Source organism: Chanodichthys erythropterus, chromosome 1 (assembly GCF_024489055.1).
Source record: "Chanodichthys erythropterus isolate Z2021 chromosome 1, ASM2448905v1, whole genome shotgun sequence".
Classification (NCBI taxonomy): Eukaryota; Metazoa; Chordata; class Actinopteri; order Cypriniformes; family Xenocyprididae; genus Chanodichthys; species Chanodichthys erythropterus.
The window spans coordinates 34,802,490-34,819,057 of NC_090221.1; the positions used below are offsets into that span (position 1 = coordinate 34,802,490).

General features: G+C 40.8%; 4 protein-coding genes across 6 annotated transcripts in view; all 4 read left to right on the forward strand.

Moving 5' to 3' along the window:
* Positions 1-16,568, forward strand: part of LOC137023409 (protocadherin gamma-A11-like) — a 191,596-nt gene that overhangs the window by 80,278 nt on the left and 94,750 nt on the right. The gene's annotated exons all lie outside the window — the stretch shown is intronic.
* Positions 7,255-9,735, forward strand: LOC137023078 (protocadherin gamma-A12-like). The gene has a single exon (XM_067389695.1). The coding sequence runs from the start codon at positions 7,255-7,257 to the stop codon at positions 9,733-9,735; it is 2,481 nt and encodes an 826-aa protein (XP_067245796.1).
* Positions 10,425-13,482, forward strand: LOC137023140 (protocadherin gamma-A11-like). The gene is made up of 2 exons (XM_067389837.1): positions 10,425-12,863; positions 13,462-13,482. Exons 1-2 carry the CDS (start codon positions 10,425-10,427, stop codon positions 13,480-13,482), a joined length of 2,460 nt encoding a protein of 819 aa, XP_067245938.1.
* Positions 13,770-16,172, forward strand: LOC137023154 (protocadherin beta-16-like). Its single transcript, XM_067389864.1, has one exon. It carries the CDS (start codon positions 13,770-13,772, stop codon positions 16,170-16,172), a length of 2,403 nt encoding a protein of 800 aa, XP_067245965.1.

The window sequence follows — 16,568 nt, forward strand, 5'->3', positions numbered from 1 at the left end:
ACATGTGAGAAGGGTTCAGTGTATGTGTGTGTGTGTGCGCCCGCACGTTTTTGTGATTTATGAGGACACAAATTTAAATACTGAAATGGGTGTTATACTGATATTACGATGCAAACATGAAATATGAGGACATTTCATGAGTCATCATATTTAAAATAGCTTTAAAAACATACAAAACAATGTTTTATTAAAAATGTAAATGCAGAATGTTTTCTGTGATGGGTAGGTTTAGGGGTAGTGTTGGGGGAGAGAATGTACAGTTTGCGCAGTATAAAAACCATTACGCCTATGGAATATCCTCACTTTGATAGCAAAACAAACCTGTGTGTGTGTGTGTGTGTGTGTGTGTGTGTGTGTGTGTGTGTGTGTGTGTGTGTGTGTGTGTGTGTGTGTGTGTGTGTGTGTGTGTGTGTGTGTGTGTGTGTGTGTGTGTGTGTGTGTGTGTGTGTGCTTTTGTTTATATTACATTGTGGGGACCAAATGTCCCCATGATGTAATATAAACCTGAGTTCACCTACATCGTGGGGACCAGCCAGCGGTCCCCACAATGTAAATGGGTTTATAAATCATATAGAATGAGTTTTTGTGAAAAAGTAAAAGTTTGCACAGTTTCCTGTGAGGGTTAGGTTTAGGGGTAGGGGCAGGGTAGGGGGATAGAATGTACAGTTTGTTCAGTGTAAAATGCATTGAAGTCTATGGAAAGTCCCCACAATTCACAAAAACAAACATGTGTGTGTGTGTGTGTGTGTGTGTGTGTGTGTGTGTGTGTGTGTGTGTGTGTGTGTGTGTGTGTGTGTGTGTGTGTGTGTGTGTGTGTGTGTGTGTGTGTGTGTGTGTGTGTGTGTGTGTGTGTGTGTGTGTGTGTGTGTGTGTGTGTGTGTGTGAAAATGAGCAGGAAAATATTAAAACAGACCTTTAATCTGATTGTCATTTTAGTCCACACATGCAGAGATGCCTTCATGAAAAGCTGTTGGAGGGTGACAGAGGCAGTACTGTGTCTCCTCACATGTCCCATATATTCTTGTGTTTCTAACTGTACAATTTCTGATCAAGATGATGATCATGATGATGCCATTGTGTGTGCTAGAATGTCATGTCACAGTGCTCTTGTGAAAGCCATCCTCAGTGTTTTATGTTTTTTCTGAGTGCACTTTGGGTGTGGTTTCTCTCATTTTAATGTTTAGATCTTAGTGTAGGTGTTTAATTGGTAATACAGATTATTGCATACAGTATAAGTGCTTCAAACAAATCAGCACATTTTCTTCAGGAAAAAACTGTAAATCTATTTATTGTTAATTATTTTTTTCTCTTCTCTCCCCTCCATGACCTGCTCCTCTGCTTCATCCTAATGAATGGAAATGAACCAATCCCTTCTTAGGTAAGAAACATATATTTGATACACTGCTATTTTTATATCAAATATCATTGTCAATCTACAGAAAGCATTTTTTTTTTTTTTTTTACTTCCATATACACTTTCTATCTCTCTCTCTCTCTCTCTCTCTCTCTCTCTCTCTCTCTCTCTCTCTCTCTCTCTCTCTTGGTTTCTTTTAAATTTTCATACTCTCCTTAACACCTCTGCTACATGTTTTTACTTTTAAAGACCTCATGATGGGCTGTTTGCTCATGTTCAGATTAGTATCTCAATGTAAGCATACAGTATGTGCAGTGCTCCATCTTGTGGTGGTTCACTAAAACACTGCCAGAGACACTGCATCATCTTACTGCATGTGTGTGTGTGTGTGTGTGTGTGTGTGTGTGTGTGTGTGTGTGTGTGTGTGTGTGTGTGTGTGTGTGTGTGTGTGTGTGTGTGTGTGTGTGTGTGTGTGCACCATGGGAGTCTGCACTATGTAGGTCTCTGGCTCTCCTCCCCTGCTGCAGCAGTGTGTCACTATGCTTTAAGGCTGGACTCTGGCCCACTTTTACAGCATTAAAATGCATCAGTCTATATAGGGCTCAGTCTGAATAATGCAGTCTCATCACACTAAGTATGTATGACTATGCGGCAGCTTCAGAGCTTCTCATGTTTCATGCATCCACACAGCAGTGTCGTCAGTGTGTTTGAATCAACTGCAGAACGCAAAACCACATATTGGCACAATAACACATACATGCTTCTGTATTTATACAGCTGCAAACATTGTAAATTGATCAGTGTCATACTGCAAAACCTTAGTGGAGAAATTCTGGTAACAATTTATAATTTGTTTGAAAATGGTTAAATTCATCCTAAACTATACATAGCATTTTAAAAGCAATTATGGATCTGGTTTATGTTAATTTAATCATATTTTACTGTTTATTCATGACAATGTTAATTTGTACAACCTGAAATGTTACAAAATGTATTTGTAAAATTGTCCCAGATTAAGACAAGAATGTGTATCATGATAATTAATGCATTAGCTAATGGAAATGCATTAATCCTTTATGCAAAGTGTTACTGGAAATCTTCTTTTACACACACACACACACAGGTTTGTTTTGCTATCTTAGTGAGGACATTCCATAGGCAAAATGTTTTTTTTTTACTGTACAAACTGTACATTTTCTCCCCTACACTACCCTTACTCCTAAACCTACCCATCACAGAAAACATTCTGCATTTTTACATTTTAATATAACATTGTTTAGTGTTTTTAAAGCTATTTTACATATGAGGACTCATGAAATGTCCTCATATTTCATGTTTACATTGTAATAACAGTGTAATGTCATTATACAAATGTTTGTCCTCACACATGCACACTCACACACACACACACACACACACACACACATATTCAGCTTTTACAGGACCAGACTGAGGATTGTGTCTGTTTTTTGGAGAGCACACTCGGCGGGCTTCCATCGTTTTTTAAATGTAGGTCATCATCAGCTAGCGTTTACACATCTGACTGGCTCGATATTACACACTTTCTTCATTATTTTTGATTAAATCTGAGGGTTTTTAACAAGAGGGTAGCCAAACAAGATGGCACCTAAAATCACTCTTGTTAAACACCTGTCATGGAATACATATTTGTTCATGATAAACTGTAATTGCTAAAGTCTTTATTTCATTTTTTTTTATTTTGTATTTTTCCATGACTCTGTTCCTGCACTGAGCTCATTACAATGATAAATTTGTCTTTTTTAAACACCAAGTACTTACAATCAATTTTCTGTCCAGTAGTGACAATTAATAGAACCAGAAATGTTGCAAGAACCTCATAATGCACTCCCATAAATCAGACCATGTTAGCTCTTATTGCCCTGATGCTGCTCAGTCCAGCACTGCTGTTGTGCTTCTTATTGACTGTGAGAGGTGCTGTTGCCCAGGGAGAGGATAGTGCTCAAAAGAGCTGCGTAAAGAAGGCATTGCGTCAGACAGGACAGAGAAAACAGACGAAGCGCTGTTGTTTGTTCGTAAACCTCGTTTTGGAACATTCTGGACAATACAGAGTGGATTTTTAAATTCTTTGAAAATATTTGAAAACTGGAAGTGTAAGATTGTATTTTACTCGGATTACTACATTCTCAGGATGGGGGATAACAAAAGGGTCCGTTTGCGGCGGTGTGTCAAATGGCAAGCAGGATTCTCCATTTTTCTTTTATTCGTGCTGAACTCGGCGTCCGGACAGATTCGTTACTCCATTCCAGAGGAAATGAGACCAGGATTGTTTGTCGGAGATGTGGCGAAGGATCTCGGTTTGGATGTGAAAAGGTTGGTGTCTGGTCGTGCGCGTCTCGTTATTGATGACAGTAGACAATATGTCGAACTGAAGCCTAACAAAGGACATTTGGTGGTGAAAGAGAGAATAGACAGAGAGCAGCTCTGCGGACAAAAATCACCGTGTAGTTTCGGTCTTGAGATTTTGCTTGAAAATCCTCTTGAATTTTTCTCGATTACTATCGAGATTCAAGACATCAATGATCATGCACCCGTTTTTTCAAAGAGAGAAATCATTTTAGAGATTAGCGAGTCCACGCCTATAGGCACCATTTTCTTGTTAGATACCGCAACTGATCCCGATGTTGGATTGAATTCTCTTCAAAGCTATAGTCTGAAACCTACTGAGAATTTTGATTTAAAGCAGCACAGTCGCTCAGACGGCAGCAAGTACGCAGAGATGGTGTTGCAGTCAGTATTAGACAGAGAGAAACAGAGCGAGCATTCACTTATATTAACGGCTATAGATGGTGGAGACCCGCCGCGCTCTGGAACTGTTAAAATACTCGTTACTGTCCTCGATGCCAATGATAATTCACCCATTTTTACTGAAACAATGTATAAAGCAAGCGTAGCTGAGAACGCGGTAAAGGGGACATTGATAACTAAAGTAAGTGCATCTGATGCAGATCAAGGTTTCAATGGCAATGTCACGTATTCATTTACTCATATCGGAGAGGACGCAGCGAACCTGTTCCAAATCAGTGCAGCCACCGGTGATATAACACTCACTGGCACTTTAGACTATGAAGCTGTTCAGCAATATGAACTTAATTTGCAGGCTAAAGACCCATGGGGCCTAACTGGTGCAAGTAAATTAGTCATAGACGTTGTAGATGTTAATGACAACAGCCCGATTATAACAATGACATCTTTTTCTGGTAAAATACAAGAGGATTCTCCACCTGGCACCGTTGTAGCTTTAATAAGCGTCCAGGATGTAGACTCCGGTAAAAATGGACAGGTCCGCTTAAGTTTGGAACAAAACTCTCCCTTTGCAATTAAACCATCACCGCGTAAGTACTACACTTTAGTAACCGACGCGCCACTAGACCGAGAAAAAGTTTCCAGTTTTAACCTAACGTTAATTGCATCAGACGAAGGCAGCCCCTCATTATTCAGTAAAAAAACTATTTCACTAGAAATTACTGATATCAACGACAACGCGCCAGCCTTTAGTCAGCGTGAATATAAAACGTATATATTAGAGAATAATTCTCCCGGCGTTTCATTGCTTACTCTTCAAGCAACAGATCCTGATGCAGGGCAAAACGCGCGTATCGCGTATTATATCATAGATACCGATGTAAACGGTTCTCCTGTCTCAGCGTACTTCTCTGTTAACGCAGACAATGGAATTATCCACGCGGTGCGATCATTCGATTATGAACAGATGAAAGAGTTTAAAATACACGTGAGAGCGCAGGATGGAGGGTCTCCACCTCTCGGTTCAAATGCTACAGTTCTCATTACCGTTCAGGACCAGAATGACAACGCGCCTCAGGTTCTGTATCCGGTCCAGTCAGGCGCAAATGTGGTGGCTGAAATAGTGCCTCGTTCGGCAGATGTGGGTTATCTGGTGACTAAAGTGGTGGCTGTTGATGTGGACTCTGGTCAGAATGCCTGGCTCTCATATAAACTGCACAAAGCCACAGACAGGGCGCTGTTTGAAGTGGGCTTACAGAATGGAGAAATAAGAACTGTTCGTCAAGTCACAGATAAAGATGCTGTCAAACAAAGACTCACTGTTGTAGTGGAGGACAACGGGCAGCCCTCTCGATCAGCTACAGTCAATGTTAACGTGGCGGTGGCGGACAGCTTCCCTGAAGTGCTCTCGGAGTTCACTGACTTTACGCACGACAAGGAATACAACAATAACCTGACTTTCTATCTAGTTCTGGCCTTGGCTGCAGTCTCATTTCTTTTCATAACATGTTTAGTCGTCATAATATCTGTTAAAATCTACAGATGGAGACAATCTCGTTTGTATTATCACTCAAATCTCCCGGTTATTCCGTACTATCCGCCGCGTTACGCGGACACTGTTGGCACAGGAACTCTGCAGCACGTGCATAATTATGAAGTTTACAGAACTACAGACTCCAGGAAAAGTGATATAAAGTATTTCGGGCCCATCAGTCAAAGTCTGATGAGTGTTGACGTGAGTGGAACAGAAACAATTCCAAAGGAGACACGAGCCGCTGACTGTACCGATGCGCGCAGCACACTGGTGAGTTTGCACAAATGTGTTTTTAATAGCTTTTACTTATTACTAACAGATGATTGTCACTGTAAATGATGAGTTCTCTTTTGCACATTTGCATGTTTTGTAAGCCTGATGAAGGTTGATTGACCAAAACGTTGTTCATTAAAATATTTTTGTGATGATACTCGAGTAGTATTATTTTTAGTAGTATATTTTTTTCTAGTTGACATAGCTTTTAAAATATATCATTTTTGATTCTGGTAGTCTTCAATTTTGTGATTATGACAAAAAGACTATCTTGTGGCGCTGTCCGTGGTGCTGAAAAGTGTGTCGTCGGTTTAATCATTCTTATCTTCTGTATGTAGCCTCTATGATATGCTCACAAATCGCTTGATATGGGCTATAGTCTCTATAAAATATGTGTTATGAATAATTATTCGTTTGTGTTAATGGAATAATACCGTCTCTCTTTGGTCCAGAAGCTGCAAACATCCAAATTGTTTTCTAAAATGACTACCTTTTTGGTAAATTATATCAGGTAAAGTCACTTTTATTTATATAACACTTTTTACAACACAGAATGTTCAAGCTTTATAGTGATAACAGGAAAATTATGCAGATCGGTTGTTAGATATGCGAAAATGAACATGATGGAAATTATTTTGGTTTAAATTAAGTTTATAATAACCTGACTGCTTGCTTTAGTATGTAATACATTATTGCTGTATTCTTCCATGTTTTGATTGCTAGTCTATGTTTTGAACTCTGAGTGCTGCTGTCGGCCTATGAATCTAAGTGTGTTGAGTCACTGCAATATATACGTCAATATATATTTCCTTTTTACCCTCGAAATGTTCCTACATGTGCTTCTTTCACTTAAAATCTTAAAATCTCATTTCAGCACTGGACAGCAACAGTGCAGTTTGTGATGATTTTTTAGACTATTGTTTCTTATTGGGACGATTGTTTCTTACACACATACATCCACCCACCCACACACACACACACACACACACACACACACACACATTCACTTGTATTCTACATATTTTGTAAAGTTACTTAGTCTTGTTAACGCTCACTTTGAACAGCAAGGGCCGCTGTTGATCAGTGAAACATTTTATGCTGTGCTTTGTCATCCAGCAATCTTTACCCCTCCCCATTTTCTTGCATGTGAGCAGATGAGGGCAAGGCTGCTTCGACATTTTTTATTCAGGGTTGTGTGCGACACATACTAAGGTTTGCATTATATTTTCGTTGCATTATTTTTCCTCACACCATCTTGGACTACATCTCAACATTTTAACTGGATCTGCTCTTTGTTAACCCTGTGATTATGGTGCAACGGAGCTGTTGGATGACAGAATGCAGTCATCGGTCTTGGCGATGGAAAATGCTGTGGCTATTACCAATATTTTTTTCTTGTTGTTTTTACACTGCAAGCGGACAGATACGATATTCGATACCGGAGGAGATGAAGAAAGGTTCACTCATAGGTAATGTAGCACAAGATCTGGGGCTCGATTTAAAAAGGCTTCGAGCGGGTCGAGCGCGTATAGTGACCGGAGAAAGCACTAAGTACGCGGAGCTTAAAACAGACAAAGGGATGCTAGTCGTGAGTGAGAGAATAGACCGAGAACAGCTATGCGGCGACATCACACCGTGCAGCTTCAGCTTCGAGATCATTCTAGAGAACCCAATGGAGCTGCACCCAGTTACTGTTGAAATATTGGATGAAAATGATCACGCGCCGTCGTTTCAGAACAAAGAATTAAAATTCGAAATTAGTGAGTCTGCAACGCTGGGTTCACGCTTTTTGTTGGAAAGCGCAGATGATCACGATGTAGGCGTGAACTCACTGCAAAATTACATTTTATCGCCAAATAATAATTTTGTTATAAAGCAACACTCAAATCCAGACGGCAGTAAATACGCGGAAATGGTTTTACAAAAAGCGTTAGACCGGGAGGAGCATCCTCATCTATCTCTGAAGCTGATCGCTGTAGATGGCGGAAGCCCGCAGAGGTCTGGCTCTGTTAATATAGATGTCACTGTTTTAGATGCGAATGACAATGCACCTGTGTTTAACCAGACTGTTTATAGGGCATCAGTGATGGAGAATGCACAGAGAGGCACGTACATTACTACCGTTAACGCTACAGACGCAGACGCTGGTTCAAACGGGCGAATAACATACAATTTCTACAAACAAAAAGGAACCGCTGCGCAGTTATTCAACATTGACAGCAACACTGGCATTGTTTCTGTTGTTGGAGAAATTGATCATGAAAAAGATACTAAATTTGAACTTACAGTCGAGGCTAGGGATCAGGGTGGGTTAACTGATTCGAGTAAAATTACATTAGAGGTCATTGATGTAAACGACAATGCACCTGTCATTAATATAATGTCTTTCTCCAGCTCAGTATCTGAAAATGCTCCACCTGATACTACAATAGCAATAATTAATGTTAAGGACTCAGACAGTGATGATAATGGCAAAGTCAATTGTTTTATCGAAGGATCTGAAGATTTTGCAATAAAATCGACTTTAAGAAATTATTATTCTTTAGTCACGAATGCTATTTTAGATCGTGAGAAGTTATCAGAGTACAACATCACTGTCATCGCCACTGATTCCGGAAAGCCGCCTTTAACAAGCAGAAAAACATTTAATCTGAAAGTAACGGATGTTAATGATAATGCCCCAGTTTTTAAGGACAGTGTTTATAATTCATTCTTGCTAGAGAATAATTCACCCGGTGTTTCTATTCTCAGAATCAAAGCTCATGACCCGGATGAAAATCAGAATGCTCGAATATCTTACATTCTAGAAGAAAGTGACCTGGGTGGGTCTCCTGTAGGAACGTATGTTTCTGTTAACGCGGAGAGTGGAGTTGTACACGCAGTGCGCTCTTTTGATTATGAACAGATCAAAAACATTAAGATAACTATTAAAGCGCAGGACGGAGGCTCTCCTCCGCTTTGTAGCAACGTAACCGTGAACATTTTCATCCAAGATCAGAATGACAACGCGCCTCAGGTTCTGTATCCGGTCCAGTCAGGCGCAAATGTGGTGGCTGAAATAGTGCCTCGTTCGGCAGATGTGGGTTATCTGGTGACTAAAGTGGTGGCTGTTGATGTGGACTCTGGTCAGAATGCCTGGCTCTCATATAAACTGCACAAAGCCACAGACAGGGCGCTGTTTGAAGTGGGCTTACAGAATGGAGAAATAAGAACTGTTCGTCAAGTCACAGATAAAGATGCTGTCAAACAAAGACTCACTGTTGTAGTGGAGGACAACGGGCAGCCCTCTCGATCAGCTACAGTCAATGTTAACGTGGCGGTGGCGGACAGCTTCCCTGAAGTGCTCTCGGAGTTCACTGACTTTACGCACGACAAGGAATATAACAATAACCTGACTTTCTATCTAGTTCTGGCCTTGGCTGCAGTCTCATTTCTTTTCATAACATGTTTAGTCGTCATAATATCTGTTAAAATCTACAGGTGGAGACAATCTCGTCTGTATTACAAGTCCAGTCTTCCAGTTATTCCGTATTATCCTCCGCGTTACGCGGATACTTTGGGCACAGGAACTCTGCAGCACGCATATAATTATGAGGTTTATAGAACGACCGATTCCAGAAGAAGTGACTGTAAGTTTGTCAGACCTGCAAGTCAGAACGTGTTGATAGTGGATCATAATTCTACAGGGACACTGCAGCGCGCGCCCAACGAGAAAAACGTGCTGGATGAATTGGATTCGCCGGTAGAGGTGAGAAATTCTTATTCTTATTCGTCTTACTCTTATTCTTAGTGATTTATTTGTCAGGAACCACACACACACACACACACAAAACAAACAAACAAACAAAAACATTAATCTCAAGAGAAGAGATGCTTGCGCCAGATTTAACTACTAGCTAATTTCCATCTGCAGTCCCTGTGATTATTATTATTTTTATTATTTTTTATTATTCACTCAATTAATGTAATATGACAATGTGAAAAGGCATGAATTAATTTTCAGTGCAGACTTCTTACACAGCACATTCAATCTCTCCTTGTATTTCATGTTAGGAGAAACTGTGTGACATGTTACTCATTTATCTTCACTTGTCTGTATTGAGGTTGTATATATTTCACCAACTCCTCAGTGAGCAGCGCTGCTGTTGATTTAGATGTATTATATTTTTTTCTTTTCTTTTGAAATGTATGCATTCTGTTAATGCTTATTTTGGACTCTAAGGGCCGCTGTTGGTCAATGAAATGCTTTGTGTGCAATATGCTTGTCTAATAGTAAACCTTGGCCCCACCCAATCAGTGCGCGCTGTGACGCAGCGGTCTCCCTCTGTTTCATTCGTTTCGGGATGGTGAGAGGGTGACTGTCTCTTTCCTTTTCTTTTCCAAACGAATACAAAACGGTTTTCGCAGTCCTGTCTTGGAATGTTCTTTTATTCCACTGAATACTGGAAACATTAATGGTGAACTTGCTTTCTAATCATTATGGCTGTTAAGGATTTTTATCGAAATGGATGTGCTCGATGGCATGGTTTCTTCCAACCGCAGTGGCAAGTATTGTTTTTCATCTCGTGTTACATTCCTTTTGCCATCTCTCAAATCCGGTACTCCATCCCTGAAGAAATGAGTAAAGGCTCGCTGATTGGTAATGTAGCACAGGATCTGGGGCTGGATTTGAAAAGGCTTCGAGCGGGTCGAGCGCGTATCGTGACCGGAGAAAGCACTCAGTACGCAGAGCTTAAAACAGACAAAGGAATTCTAGTCGTGAGTGAGAGAATAGACCGAGAACAGCTATGCGGCGACATCACACCGTGCAGCTTCAGCTTCGAGATCATTCTAGAGAACCCAATTGAACTGCATCAGGTAACCGTTGAAATTCTAGACGTAAATGATAATTCCCCTGTGTTCGAGAAAAACAAAATTAATTTGGAAATAAGCGAATCTGCGACTCCCGGTTCACGCTTTGCACTAGAGAGCGCATATGATGCTGATGTAGAATTAAATTCATTGCAAAATTATATTCTCACAAGGAACAATTATTTCGTTTTAAAACAACATTCAAATCCAGACGGAAGTAGGTATGTCGAAATGGTTCTTGATAAAGCCTTAGACCGGGAGGAGCATCCTCATCTATCTCTGAAGCTGATCGCTGTAGATGGCGGAAGCCCGCAGAGGTCTGGCTCTGTTATTATAGATGTCACTGTTTTAGATGCGAATGACAATGCACCTGTGTTTAACCAGACTGTTTATAGGGCATTAGTGATGGAGAATGCACAGAGAGGCACGTACATTACTACCGTTAACGCCACGGATGCAGATAGTGGATCAAACGGACATGTAACGTTTTCCTTCTCTGACCTGAAAGAAAATTCGAGAGATATTTTCAGCATTGATGAAAACACTGGCTTGGTTTCTGTTCTAGGAAATTTTGACTTTGAGAAAGACAAACGTTTTGAAATCCGAGTTAAAGCGACAGATCAAGGGGGGCTGACGAGTACAAGTAAGCTCATAATTGAAGTAGTGGATGTAAATGATAATGCGCCCGTAATCATACTTATGTCTCTCTCGAGCCCTGTATCAGAGGATGCGCCCCCAGGTACAACAATTGCAGTGGTTAATATAAAAGATTCGGACTCTGGGAGAAATGGACAGGTTACGTGCCTTATTAATGAAAACCTCCCATTTAACATCAAATCATCCCTCTCTAACTATTATAATTTGATCACAGATGCCTTTCTTGACCGTGAAATTCAGTCAGAATATAATATAACAGTGACTGCGACTGATTCTGGTTCACCTGTACTCTCTAGCTCAACGACACTACGGCTTAAAGTTTCTGACATCAATGACAACGCGCCATTCTTTGAAAGAAGTAGCTATTCAGCGCACCTTCCTGAAAATAACGCAGCAGGGTTGTCCATATGCAGTGTGTCGGCGAGAGATTTAGACTGGAATCAAAACGCCAGAGTGTCATATTTTTTAGAAGATACTCATATTGGTGGAGCGCCGATTTCCTCGTATGTGTCTATAAACTCTGAGAACGGTGTGTTACACGCAGTTCGTTCATTTGATTATGAGCAAATTAAACAGCTTAGTTTCGTTGTAAAAGCGCAGGACGGAGGCTCTCCTCCTCTCAGCAGCAACGTGAGCGTGAAAATCATCATTCAGGACCAGAATGACAACGCGCCTCAGGTTCTGTATCCGGTCCAGTCAGGCGCAAATGTGGTGGCTGAAATAGTGCCTCGTTCGGCAGATGTGGGTTATCTGGTGACTAAAGTGGTGGCTGTTGATGTGGACTCTGGTCAGAATGCCTGGCTCTCATATAAACTGCACAAAGCCACAGACAGGGCGCTGTTTGAAGTGGGCTTACAGAATGGAGAAATAAGAACTGTTCGTCAAGTCACAGATAAAGATGCTGTCAAACAAAGACTCACTGTTGTAGTGGAGGACAACGGGCAGCCCTCTCGATCAGCTACAGTCAATGTTAACGTGGCGGTGGCGGACAGCTTCCCTGAAGTGCTCTCGGAGTTCACTGACTTTACGCACGACAAGGAATACAACGACAACCTGACTTTCTATCTGGTCTTGGCCTTGGCTGTGGTTTCATTTCTCTTTATCGTGTCTATCATTGCCATACTGTCAGTCAAATGCTACAGATGGAGACGCGAGCGCATGTTTTATAAATCTGGAGCGAATCTTCCGGTTATTCCGTATTATCCGCCTCTTTACGCAGACGTAGGCGGCACAGGAACTTTACAGCACGTGTACAATTATGAGGTTTGCAGAACCACTGACTCCAGAAAGAGTGATCTGAAATACGCCAGACCTTGCAGTGAGAGCATCATTAGTCTGGACACCAGTGGAACACACACACTCACGCATGCGCTGAGAGAGAACCCGACCAACCAAGATTTCGACGATCAGGTGAGGTTTACTGTACATATTTGTCTCTGGTATAGTTGCACTTTTTTTGTTTATATGGGATTATTGTAAAGTTGACCATCGTCTGTATGTTTTCTGTAAAACACACTTTTTATATATATATATAATGATAGATAAGCGTCATGTGATTGTCGCATATAAACCCTTGTGTAGAAAATGTGCCTTCGATTCACTGGCCATGGTGCTGAAATACTATCAGTCGGATTTTTCAACGCTATCTCAATTCTTCCTTCTCACTTTCCTTTTTCTCTTTTTAGAGTGTAATAAATTCTTTATTTTGTTTACGATTGAACAAATTCTGCTGCAATTTATATTCGGGAATTTCTATTATTTATTTTTTATTTATTTATTTATTTATTTTTTAATTGTAAGTGTATTTTATCATTGCGTATAGATGACAATTTAAAAACAAATCAAGTACAGATTTATTCTCTATGATGTTTATTGCGGACCAAAGCCTTTTTTACTTGAAATATTTATATTTTATTGTATACTGTTTAATTTGACGCTTTTTGAGCAGTAGACGTTTGAGGAAAAATAAGAATAAGAAAAGCATACGTGTGTTCATTTATTTCTGTAGTTCTTCAGACTGGACTCATAGTGCCGCTGTTGGTCAATATGTCAGTTTAGAGAGCAGATCTGCTGCAGTTCCACCCCCATCATCTCCATATTATTAGAGAGAGAGAGAAGCTGAGAGCGCAGTCTGAAGAGGAGAGAGAAGGAAAATCACGGATATTCTGTATTTAATATCTTCTCTTGGATTTATATACTTTTCATATCTTTTCACTTTGGACATACACATATATTCTTCCAGAACTTTGGACCGATTTCTTTGCTTTCATCTTTAATCTTCATCTCGTGGTCTTCTGCAAAATGTCGGACAGAACAATGGCGCGGCAAGTACTGCTGTTTATTTGGTTTCTCTCTCTCAGTTCAGCTCTCGGGCAGGTCAGTTACTCCATTCCTGAAGAAATGGCGAAAGGCTCTTTAGTCGGGAACATAGCGCAGGATTTGGGTTTAGATTTAAAGAGGCTGAAATCGGGTAAAGCGCGTATTTATACAGGAGACAGCGCTGAATACATCGAGCTGAATAAAGAAAGAGGAGTCCTCCTTATCAAAGAGAGAATAGACCGAGAGGCGCTGTGCGGACAGACAACGCCTTGCGCGCTGCATTTACAGATTATTCTAGAAAACCCAATGCAATTGTACCGCGTTACAGTTGAGGTCACAGATATAAATGACAATGCGCCAATGTTTAGTAAGAGTGATATGAGATTTGAAATAAACGAATTGTCTTCATCAGGAGCGAGATTTCTGTTGGAGCGGGCTATTGATCACGACGTTGGTCGAAATGGTCTGCAGAGTTATTCTTTAGAACCAACAGATAATTTTGTTTTGAAATTTCAGAATCTCCCTGATGGAAATAAAGCCGTAGAAATGGTTCTTCAAACACCAATAGACCGAGAGAAACAAGATCATATCTCGTTACTTTTAACAGCATTTGATGGAGGCGAGCCCCAGATGTCCGGTACAATGAAGATACTCATTACAGTTTTAGATGCTAATGATAACGCACCTGTGTGTTCACAATCCGTTTACAAAACCAGCATATCAGAAAACTCGCCAAAAGGCACAGTTTTAACAACAGTTAGTGCTTCTGATGCTGATCAGGGTTCGAATGGTAGAATTTCGTTCTCTATTTCAAGTACGGCCGACAAAGCGGCAGAGATTTTTGAAATAGACCCCAGCGTTGGTGTTGTAAAGCTCACTGGGGGCATAGATTATGAAATAAGTAAATATTATCAAATTGATGTTCAAGCACGAGATGACGGCGGTCATACGGATTCGTGTAAGATAATTGTTGACGTTATTGACATAAACGATAACAATCCCACTATTAATATTATTTCAAAATCAAACCAGATATCAGAAGATTCAAAATCTGGCACTGTTCTTGCAATTTTAAACATTCAAGACGTAGACTCGAATGAAGGAGGCAAAATTAATTGTCACTTAAATGAAAATGTTCCATTTGTCATTCAGTCTTCGCCCGATGGTTTTTATAGTCTAGTCACAGACAGTGATTTAGATCGAGAGCGAGAGTCTGAGTATAACATCAGCGTGACGTGCTCTGATGAGGGCGTGCCCTCTCTCTCCAGCAGCGTCACTCTCTCCTTACAGATATCAGATGTGAATGATAACGCGCCCGTCTTTGAGAAGAGCTCATATGAGGCCTCTGTTCAAGAAAACAACACACCGGGTCTTTCCATATTCACAGTCAGAGCCAGAGACGCAGATTTTAACCAGAACGCGCGCGTGTCTTACATTCTGGAGGACTCGTCGGTTAACGGAGTGCCCGTCTCCTCGTTAGTGTCCGTTAGTGCTGATAGTGGAGTCATACATGCAGTGCGATCTTTCGATTACGAGCAGATCAAAGACTTCCAGTTCCGCGTAAAAGCGCAGGACGGAGGCTCTCCTCCTCTCAGCAGCAACGTGAGCGTGAAAATCATCATTCAGGACCAGAATGACAACGCGCCTCAGGTTCTGTATCCGGTCCAGTCAGGCGCAAATGTGGTGGCTGAAATAGTGCCTCGTTCGGCAGATGTGGGTTATCTGGTGACTAAAGTGGTGGCTGTTGATGTGGACTCTGGTCAGAATGCCTGGCTCTCATATAAACTGCACAAAGCCACAGACAGGGCGCTGTTTGAAGTGGGCTTACAGAATGGAGAAATAAGAACTGTTCGTCAAGTCACAGATAAAGATGCTGTCAAACAAAGACTCACTGTTGTAGTGGAGGACAACGGGCAGCCCTCTCGATCAGCTACAGTCAATGTTAACGTGGCGGTGGCGGACAGCTTCCCTGAAGTGCTCTCGGAGTTCACTGACTTTACGCACGACAAGGAATACAACGACAACCTGACTTTCTATCTGGTCTTGGCCTTGGCTGTGGTTTCATTTCTCTTTATCGTGTCTATCATTGCCATACTGTCAGTCAAATGCTACAGATGGAGACGCGAGCGCATGTTTTATAAATCTGGAGCGAATCTTCCGGTTATTCCGTATTATCCGCCTCTTTACGCAGACGTAGGCGGCACAGGAACTTTACAGCACGTGTACAATTATGAGGTTTGCAGAACCACTGACTCCAGAAAGAGTGATCTGAAATACGCCAGACCTTGCAGTGAGAGCATCATTAGTCTGGACACCAGTGGAACACACACACTCACGCATGCGCAGAGAGAGAGACTGAACTTTGACGATTGTGATGATCAGGTGAGAAATTTTATTTAACTAATTTATGCCATTTTTAAAACGTTTACATTGATTGAACATTTTACTTGAACTGTTGACACGGTCGCTGACTGTTTTTCTGAAATGAAGTGTCTGCGATTTTAAAAAATGTTTAAATAACCGTAGCAAGAAATGACACGAATCATCTGCTGTTGTATGTTCATCCGTTTATTATAGTTTGGTCAACTTTTTAGTTTAGTATTTATTGCAGTTGTGTAACTTAAATATTTATTCTCTTGTTTGAAGTCGTGTTTTTCAACGTGTTGCGTTTATGTAATTCATTTTTCCTTTATAGACATGAAAGAAAGTAAATGACTGCTTATTTTTAAGCTTCCGAATGATGTCTTTTTTTTCCTTTTGACACTTTAAGAGTAAGTTTCCGTTTTTATTTATTTT